The 9,439-nt window shown below is 59.1% G+C and overlaps 1 protein-coding gene across 1 annotated transcript; it reads left to right on the top strand.

Moving 5' to 3' along the window:
- The first annotated feature begins 3,705 nt into the window (after positions 1-3,705).
- On the top strand, positions 3,706-8,725 carry DUSP4 (dual specificity phosphatase 4). The gene is made up of 4 exons (XM_037378975.1): positions 3,706-4,193; positions 7,002-7,138; positions 7,571-7,790; positions 8,021-8,725. Exons 1-4 carry the CDS (start codon positions 3,806-3,808, stop codon positions 8,404-8,406), a joined length of 1,131 nt encoding a protein of 376 aa, XP_037234872.1. The 5' UTR covers positions 3,706-3,805; the 3' UTR covers positions 8,407-8,725.
- The last annotated feature ends 714 nt before the right edge of the window (positions 8,726-9,439 follow it).

The following is a 9,439-nucleotide window of genomic DNA, read 5'->3' as shown; positions in this document are numbered from 1 at the left end:
GTACTCCAGGAAGGCCAGGTTTTGTGGCTAAGGGCAGACTTGCAAGTTGTTAAGACCTTGATTCTGCCTTTCATTTCTGCCAAAGGCTTCCTGCGCATGCCAGGGCAAATCACTCAACCCTTCAGCTAACTGCTGGGGGAAGGTGGCAGCATCCTTACACTGCAACCCCTGCCACGTGCTGAGAGCAGCGGGGGTACAGGTCTGTGCTTTGTCCATCTGCAGCCGTACAGCTGGCTGACCAGGAGGATGGAGGGAATCAAGCTTTTGGGAGAGCTCCAGCGTATCAAACCCTGGCCCGTGTTCCAGCACAGGTGGCACAGAGGCAGGCACATCTGCCAGGTAGTTGAGACCCGTGGCGTGACGCAGCACGCCAGGACCCCACATGTGCACGCCAGGGCCAGGAGCCGGGGAGAGCAGAGCCAGGAAAGCCTGGAGGAGCCCAGAGGGCTCGCTGAGCTCAGCAGTGTACCAGCTGCCCACGGCAGCCATTTGCCCACCCAGGGGGACTCGGGCATCTGCATTTCTTTGGGCAGGAAAAGCCTGTAGATAGGCAAACAAATCGGTATCTATCGGAAGCAAATTTACAGCCGGGCTCTAATTTGGTTTTTGTTGCCACAGTGAGATGAGGCGTAAATTCCTTTTCCTTAATTCAAGGTACATATTGACATTTAATCATCCAAATATGTGCCTTCTTTGACAATTCATTTCCCTCCAGCCTCATTCAACTATTGCCTCTTCTGGCCAGGGCCCTGTAAAAGACGATCCTTTGACTCTGTTGGGAAGGAAAGGAATGTCTCTTGCTCTCTCTCCCTTTTCCTTTGGCTGTTTGTTTTCCAGCAGGGTATACTTCAGTCTGTGCCATACGGATGCCGTTTGACAGGAATATTAGATTTCATGTTTCTCCAGGTTGCAAAGTCAGGCCATGAAGCCGTATGGCCTTCTCCCATCCCTCTCCCTTTCCCCAGTCCTTTCTGCAGCCCCTGCTCCACCACCCCAAGTAATTGCGTTGCTTCTTTTGGCTTGTGGCTTCTGCCACCATTTCAGGTGGCTCTCGCTTGTCCCGCCATAGCACCTCCACAGACAAATTTAACTTTTAAGCTCACTGCAGTGAGGGACATCCCTCTTCTCCTCCAGTGGTGGATCCTGGCTGGGCAGCATTTACTTGGACTGGTTTGGGCACTCTCACCTTCGGATTCAATTTCCCCACTGCCAGCTGTCTGTGAGCCACCATCCTCACCACAGCATCGGCTCCAGAAGTGACCAGCCGGGATCACAGCCGTGAGAATGGCTGGTGTGGGTGCGCAATGGCATTTCCAGCAGCCTGGCTGGGTGCAGTTTATTTTCCAGGAAAAAAGATCCAAGAACCTGCCACCTTCACACAGATTGCAGGAAGGGATGCACAGCATGGAGAGGAGGGTTCAGGCAGTGGAAACACTTGGAAATCTCTGTCAGATGCATGTATATGCACATCCATCCATGCTCCATCCTCAAATAATGTCCTCCGTCAATGCTCATGCAAACATCCAGGGACAGCAGCCCAAATCCCCGCTCCTGCACCCATGACAATGTTGCCTCACTCTTCCACCTCAGGCCGGTTTGGACCTGAAAGGGAAAAATTAGGATGTTAGGCCCTGCCTCCAAGAATATATAATCTGTGCCCTTGGTCATCCAGTTTTAGTGTAAACCCTGGAGTGAATAATGCAGAAAGCATTGAAGACGGCAGGCTAGCTCATCACTTGGTAGCGGCCAATACCTCCTGCCCAAGAAGAGCAAAGAAAATGGCTTATTTTGGCATCAGGTCTTGAGTAAAACTTCCTAAGATGTTTTTGATGCTCCAACTTGAGTTCAAGGTGTGCTGCTATGAGAGCATAATTTTAAATTAGCTTGACAGCAGATTCTCTGTTTGAGGTTTTTGGTGTCTGGCAGGATTCTGCAAAGGAAGAAAGCATGTCCCTGGCATGTTTCTGGCCAGCCAGCATCTGCTTTACTTCAAGTAGAAATAGGTTTTCTTCTTTCCTTGTGTCTGATGTAGTTTGGAACAGGAGAAAATCAGCCTTCTGTCCCTGTTATGTTAGGCAATAGGCACAAATACGTTTGTGTGTTACACAAATGGCAGCTGCGTTACCCCGATAGCTAACCTGATTCAGCTTGGCTGGCAAAGGGTTGGCACCACAGACAAAAGCCAGTGATGCAAAGATCAGGCTGACGAAGACAGAGGGAAGAACCCAGCAGTGGCCAGAGAGCAGAGTGCAGGGGAGAGGCAGCGGCAGGACACAGGAGTGTCACCAGCTGTAGGCTTTGGACGTGGCAGGCAGGCACAGCAAGGTGTCACCCTGCCTTACCCAAACAAACGCCACAGCAAGGTGTCACCCTGCCTTACCCAAACAAACGGCTGCCAGGCACGCAGGGGAGGGGAGGACAGGCAACTGCAACCCCTGGCAGTCCCTGCACCCCCTTTGCACCTCGCGTTGGCTTCAGTTCCACCCAAAACTTCTCCTGGGCTTAAGTGTGTGGTATAAGACAGAAGAGGAAAGGAAAATTTCCAACAGAAAGGTTTTTCAGAGCTGTCCATTGCATTTGTTTCACCTTGTGTAAAAGCTCGCTTTGTCTGCAAGGAAAATGTCTGTAAATGTGGCCACACAACTGCTCTGCAGAAGGCAGGGATGTGCTTTTGCTTCCTTGCGTGAGGCTGGCCTGCCTCTTTCCGCGTGCTTGGGGGAAACCGCAGAGGTCTCAGGACAAAGCTGCGCTTTCTAATTCTCATCAAATCTGTTGTGGAAAGCAGTAGCTGGGGCAGGTGGGCTTGGGTGACCACTGAGCCCTTAAGCTTACTGCCACCATATCTGGGTCTCCAGTGGGGTGGCTGAGCACCCTGAGGCCCCTGAAGCAGAGTCACCCGGGGCCGGGCATCGCCCATTTGCAGGAGCTGCCCTGCCCTGAGCACACCTGCTGGCACCCGGGTTTGTGGCATTGCTTTAGTTGGAGAGCAGTCGAAAAGGGGACTTCTGGGGGAAATGGCGGCCTGGTGTTTGGGTGGTGGTTATGGGGAAACCCTCTCGGGGTCACTTCAGGACAGTGTGAATTTGCTCCTTCGGCTTTTAGCCGAAAAAGCCTTCCTCCACGTGAGGAACCAAACCGAGGAGCCTCCCAGGGGGCTGCTTCCCTGGCAGGGGGCTGTGGCGTTTGTAAGGCTCTGCGGCCAACGAGCTGTCACTCACCGACGGGGAGAACGTGGCGGCGGCGGCGGCCGGGCCCCCGGAGGGACCCCGCGGAGCCCTCGGTACGCCCCGCTCCCGGCCCCGCTCCCGGCCCGAGCGGGCGCTCAGGGACAAAGGAGGGGGAGGAGCGCGTGCACGTGCGCGTGCCCGGTGGGGGGTGGGGGATGGGGGGCAGGGGTGCGCTCGACCGCGTACGGGTGTGTGCCCCGCAGCGGCCGGCTGTGTGTATGCCGGTGCCCGCGCGGCGGGGGTGACACGGCGCCGGGGGGAGGGGGGGAGGCCGAGGCGCCGCCCGCCCGCCCGCCGCCCCATTCACGAGACGCTGCGAACATGGCCGGCCGGCGGCCAGGCCGGATTTTTTGTGAATGGAGGCGGTGACGTCGCCCGCGCCCGCCCGCCGCCTTCCGTCCATTCATGCGGCCGCGGCGCGGGATGAATGGGCGGGGCGGGGCGGGGGGCGGGGGCACGCGCCGGCCGCCGCCGGGTAGTAAAGGCGCCGCGGCGCGCGCGGGGGTGCGCGATCGGTACCGGCACCGGGGTCCGGCCCGGCCGCCTCCTCCTTCTCCTCTCCCCCGCCCGCCCCCGCCATGGTGGCCACCGAGGGGCTGCGGGAGATGGAGGGCAGCGCGCTGCGGCGCCTGGTGTGCCGCGACGAGGCCGGCGGCCCCGGGCGCTGCCTGGTGCTGGACTGCCGCCCCTTCCTGGCGCACAGCGCCGGCCACATCCGCGGGGCGCTCAACGTGCGCTGCAACACGATCGTGCGGCGGCGGGCTAAGGGCGCCGTCAGCCTGGAGCAGATCCTGCCGGCCGAGGGCGAGGTGCGGGCGCGGCTGCGCGCCGGGCTCTACGCCGCCGTGGTGGTGTACGACGAGCGCAGCCCGCGCGCCGAGGCCCTGCGCGACGACAGCACCGTGGCGCTGGTGGTGCGCGCGCTCCGCCGCGACACGGCGCGAGCCGACATCCGCCTCCTGGCAGGTACCGCCGGGGGGGAGGAGCGGGCGGGACGTGGCCGCGGGCAGCAACCCCCTCACCCCCCGGGGCTCCCGGCGGCGGGCGCCCCCGCCCGGGGCTGCGGTCTGGCCCCGCTGCGTCCCCGGCCCCGCTGCGCCCCTCCCGGCCGCCCGGGCAGCAGCTGGGAGCCGGCGGCGGGGCTGTGTCCCGGGGCGGGGGTCCTGGGGCGGCCGGCAGCGCCGAGGCTGGGCGGGGGGCGGGGGGGCCGCCCCTGTGCCCCGGGCCCGGCCGGGACACCTGGCGGCGCGAAGCCGGGGGGCAGCGGGGCAGGGACCCCCGCTCTGCGCCCGTGGTCACCCCCCGCCCCGCGGCGGCGACGGCTCGCTCGGGACCCCTTAGCCGCTGTCAGGCGGGTGCCCCGGTGCGGCGGGCGGGACCCCTGTGGTGCCCCGGTGCCGCTGTCGCGGCAGCCCCGGCTCGGCCGCCCCGCTCAGCCGTCGGCGGGTGTTAAAAGAGGCGCTGCGGGCGGCTGGGCCTGGGAAGGGCCGGGAGGTGATTTAGGGCGGCGGGATGCTCGGCTGGGGCTCCTGGATGCGCTCTGTGGGCTCTTCCTTTTTTTTTTTTTTTTTTTTTTATACAGCCCGAGAGTTAATTTATTCCTTGGTTTACTTACAGCAGGGGCGAGGATGCTTATGCAGAGTAGCAAATCCATTAAGGGGCTTGATAGATGGAGGAGCTAGCACTCCTGTTGTACTAGCTACAGTAAAAACAGCGGGAGCCGCTCCGAGGATGCGATAGATGCGATATGATGCTGCGCTGTGGGAGCACCCGCACAGTGAGGGCTCGCTCGGGAACGTGCAATCGGGTCCTTTGCCATGAGCCGTTGCGGTGCCGGGAGCTGCGGATGTGGCAGAAAACGCAGCTGTGCTGCAGGGGTGGCCTTTATCAGCAGCTGAGGGCTTCTGGTGCCCCTGTGGCTCTCGTGGGAGGTTGTTGGGGGTTTCCAGTCCCTTACTTCTAAGGAATGGGCTCCTGCGGACACGGTCTTGGCACTGGAGACTTTTTCCTCGCTTTACCACAGAGCTACTCAAATGGTTCGGCTCGCTCAGATTCCACAAGAGCCCTGCTAACCCAGCACTGTGCGTGTCCAAGTGCAAATGTAATGGCTGCAGGTCACGATGGAAGACCTGGCTCTGTTTTGTGCAGATGGGGCTGCTGCCAGGTTCCCGGCGAAATGGTTCGGCTGGGCGCCGCTTGGCGATGTCTCCTGCCCAGGCTGGCTCCCGTGCCAGGCCCTGCGCGCACAGCCAGGAGCCGCACAGCGCCGGATGGAGGTGCTGGATGTGGTGCTGGGCTGAGCAGGCGTTAGATCTGACGGGATACACTGAAGAGAAATGACTTTGACCGTTTGAAAGGGTTGATCCGCTTTGCCAAGGAGCGAGCCCGTTTCTGTGCATCACCCCGGGCAGCTTCTCCCTCTCAGGATGGCCACCAGGGCGGGATGTGGTAGGTCCAGGGATTTTGGGATCAGACCTCCTGAAGATGTCTAACAGGCACTTTGTTTTGGGTGCTCTTCCAGATCAAACCGGTAGGACGCAAAGGGATGTCAGGCCCTGGAAACCACAGCCTCTGCAAACTGTCCTGCTCACGTGGGAGGGACAGTGCAAATCTAGCGATGTGTGTGCACGCTTCTGCATTGAGGTGTTAGAGCCCTTCCTTGCGTAGGAGAAGGAGACCATAAAGGATGCCTGAGATGCTGGCAATATTGGTCTCTAGCTGCCTATGGTTTCCTGAGCTGCTTTGCTGGAGGTGATGGCATCCACTGGTCTTTTGAACATCTAGCATTGTTCAGGGCAGCCTCAGAGCTAAGGCTGGATGAGGAATAGGTGTCCTGCTGTGTGTGCTCTGGCACAGCCAAATCTGCAGACACAGGTTGTGCAGCTGGGGCGAGTCTTCCAGGATAACTCCTGGAGTCAGGGCTTGGTCTACCTAGATTCCTGTGGTGGTAGTAAAAAACCCGATTTCTGTTGGTTTTAAGGTTCAAGGTCAGACTCTACAAGGACGTCGGGTTTGTTGATTTGATGTGAATGAGAGAAGGAAATCTCACCAGAAGTGTTTATGTGCAGCCAACACCTCGGTTTCCCTGTCTGGGAAGTTGATGGGGTTTGCTTTTCTTTTGCCTGCCACTAGAAAGACCTGAGGTCACCTTGGCTTGTCCTCCTGGCAGCAGGTCAGAGGAGCAAGCCACTCACCTCCACGTGCAGCTGAGACCCATGTCCTTGAGAAGCAGTGGACACCTCTCTCTGGAGAGCAGCTTTGCTGTGGGATTAGCTTCACTGTACCTGGCCAGTGCCAGGGCTTCCCTGCCCTGTTGTTTTGGGAGCTCTGGGTTGGGGGGTCAGGCTGGGAGAGTGGGAGACCACCCTGGGCTTTGTGGCAGGATGATGTGTGAGGAGGCTGGGAACCAAACGGTCTTTGGCCTGGGAGCAGCTTTTCCTGTTAAAGTCGAAGGATGCTGGCAACAAATCCTTTCTCCGTCATCTTAGAGAGCAACCTTGCCCTCGGTCCAGGGTTTTGGCTGACAGCGCGTAGGGGACTAAACCCTGGACCAGAGACTTTGGGCAGCCAAGAGCGTTACAGGGGGTTTGCTCCAAGGGAGTGGTGGGAGCTCAAGGATCTCCCCTCTTGCTACCAGGAGCCTGGTTGCTCGTCCTGGGGCAGGAGACCACTCTTCATCACTGTAGCATCATCTAGTGGCGAAGGGCACAGTGAGATGCGTCAGCTCCAGCTATAGGTAGCCTGGCATAACGCTTTGTGCCTCTCCTCTTGCAGGAGGTTACGAGCGCTTCTCCTCGGAGTACCCTGAATTCTGTGCAAAAACCAAGTCCCTGAGCAACGTGTCGCCCCCCACCAGCGCCGAGCCCCTGGATTTGGGCTGCAGTTCCTGTGGGACCCCCCTTCATGACCAGGTACATCTAGAAGCCCAGTGCTCAGCTGTTTTTTTTGACCGCTTCTTCCAGCATTGCAACCTGCTCCTGCTGGAGTCTTTCCGCTGTCCCCTGGCTGAGGACTGCAGAGCCAGAGCCCTGCTTCCTTTCCTCTTGTGGGAGAGCACGGTGGTCCTCCTGGTCCCAGGGTCTCTGCGCTCCCTGGGGAGCAGACAAGCCCAAATCCTGTTAACTACACCTGCCTGTTCCTGCATGGGATGCAGGGGGGGGGACGGACTGACTGCTGAGATGGGTTGAACAGCTCCAAAAGGCAGCCTCTGCTCCCTCTTTTGAGGGCCCTGGATCAGCTGCCAGGTTCCTGCACTGCTCAGGGCATCCGAGCCATCTGTATTTGTGTCCTGCCTACTGCTGTCCCCTGGTCACCCCCATATCTGTTCTTTTTCTCTGGAACAGGGTGGCCCTGTGGAAATCCTCCCCTTCCTCTACCTTGGCAGTGCCTACCACGCTGCCCGGCGGGACATGCTTGATGCGCTGGGCATCACAGCCCTGCTGAACGTCTCCTCAGACTGCCCCAACCACTTTGAGGGGCACTACCAGTACAAGTGTATCCCCGTGGAGGATAACCACAAAGCTGACATCAGCTCCTGGTTCATGGAGGCAATTGAGTACATTGGTGAGTGCCTGAGCAGGGAGCTGCGTCCCTGCATGTTTCACTAGGTGGGGGGAAGCTTCCCCCCTCAAAGACCCAGAGCCTTTGACTCAGAGGGGATGGGGTCCCACAGGGGCCGGGGCTGTTTGTTGCACTGGTGGGAGGGAGGTCAGTCCCCACCAGTGGGTTTGGTGAGGGGTCAGCCTTTGCTGGAAGGGTGCCGGTCTCACATCTCATCCCCTGTTGCCCTCCAGACTCTGTGAAGGAGTGTTGTGGCCGGGTCCTAGTCCACTGCCAGGCTGGGATCTCCCGCTCAGCCACCATCTGCTTGGCTTACCTGATGATGAAGAAGCGTGTCAAGCTGGAGGAGGCCTTTGAGTTTGTCAAGCAGCGCCGGAGCATCATCTCCCCTAACTTCAGCTTCATGGGGCAGCTGCTGCAGTTCGAGTCGCAGGTGTTGGCCACCTCCTACGCAGTGGAAGCTGTCAGCCCCTCGGGGACACTGCGGGAAAGGGGCAAGGCCACCTCCACCCCCACCTCCCAGTTCGTCTTCAGCTTCCCAGTCTCGGTTGGTGTCCATGCCACCCCCAGCAGCCTCCCATACCTGCACAGCCCCATCACCACGTCGCCCAGCTGTTAGCTCAGGGGCTGGGGCCAGCCAGGCAGCTAGTGCCAGGTGTGGAGGGAGCAGGCAGGCACGGAGCCCCGGTAAGTTAAGCAATAGTGCCGGACACTGCCATTCACCCTGGACTCAACATCTTTTTCGTAGAGAAATTTCTTACCTCATCTTGGGTTTTTTGCTTTTTAATTTTATGTTTTGAAAGCATGAAAGTTGTAAAAGCCACAAACCCTGACACTGTCCAGGCTCTTTGGGGGAGAAAAAAAATAATAGTATACTGGGTTTCCTCAAGTGCCTGGTCTTCATCTCTTTCCATTCCTGTATTATTGTCGTGTTTTTTAAAAAAACCCGCAAGATACACCTCCCCTTCTCCCTGTATTTCTGCCTCTAGCTCACCTGGGTTGAAAAGGGAGCATGCCCTGGGTTCATTGTGCAGCAGCCTTCCCCACGGGGAGGGTGTGGGGTGAGTGCTGCTTGCCTGAGCCCAGTTATGGGGGCCACCAGCAGAGCTGCAGGCAGGGCCTCGGGGCAAGCAGGACACTGCACAGGGCTGCCTGCACTCAGCCTCACCCTGCCACTGCCTGGGGAGGTGACACAGGAGCTGGGAGGTACCTGCCAAGTGACCAGCTGAGCCCATTCCGGGGCGGGGGGGGGGGGGGGGGGGGGGGGGGGGGGAGAGCAATCTCTGGCTGGGGAGATGCCATCCTAAATCCCCTTTTTCTTGCCCCCGTGGTTCCTGCAAAGCTTAGGTCCAACCTCCTGTGGCTTAAGAGAAAGAAGGGGTGGGGGCAGCAGTCCAGGCTGCTTTTGAGTACTCTGTTCAAGTTTTCTCTCCACCAGCCCAGGGCTGTTGCTCTTCCAGAAGGAGCAGGATGGGATGTGGGGGGGGCTGTAATGGAAGAAAGCAGCAGTCGGGTGGAGGAGAGGCTGGCCCAAAGAGGTCATCTGCGTGATGCTGCTGCAGCTTTTCATCCAAGCCTAGAAAAGGCCTCATCATGGACATACCCGGAACCTTATTTCCCACCCTACCTCTCTCCTTCCCCCCAGTCCAATC

Source organism: Falco rusticolus, chromosome 1 (genome assembly GCF_015220075.1).
Source record: "Falco rusticolus isolate bFalRus1 chromosome 1, bFalRus1.pri, whole genome shotgun sequence".
Lineage (NCBI taxonomy): Eukaryota > Metazoa > Chordata > Aves > Falconiformes > Falconidae > Falco > Falco rusticolus.
This window is presented reverse-complemented; position numbering and strand designations above follow the sequence as displayed.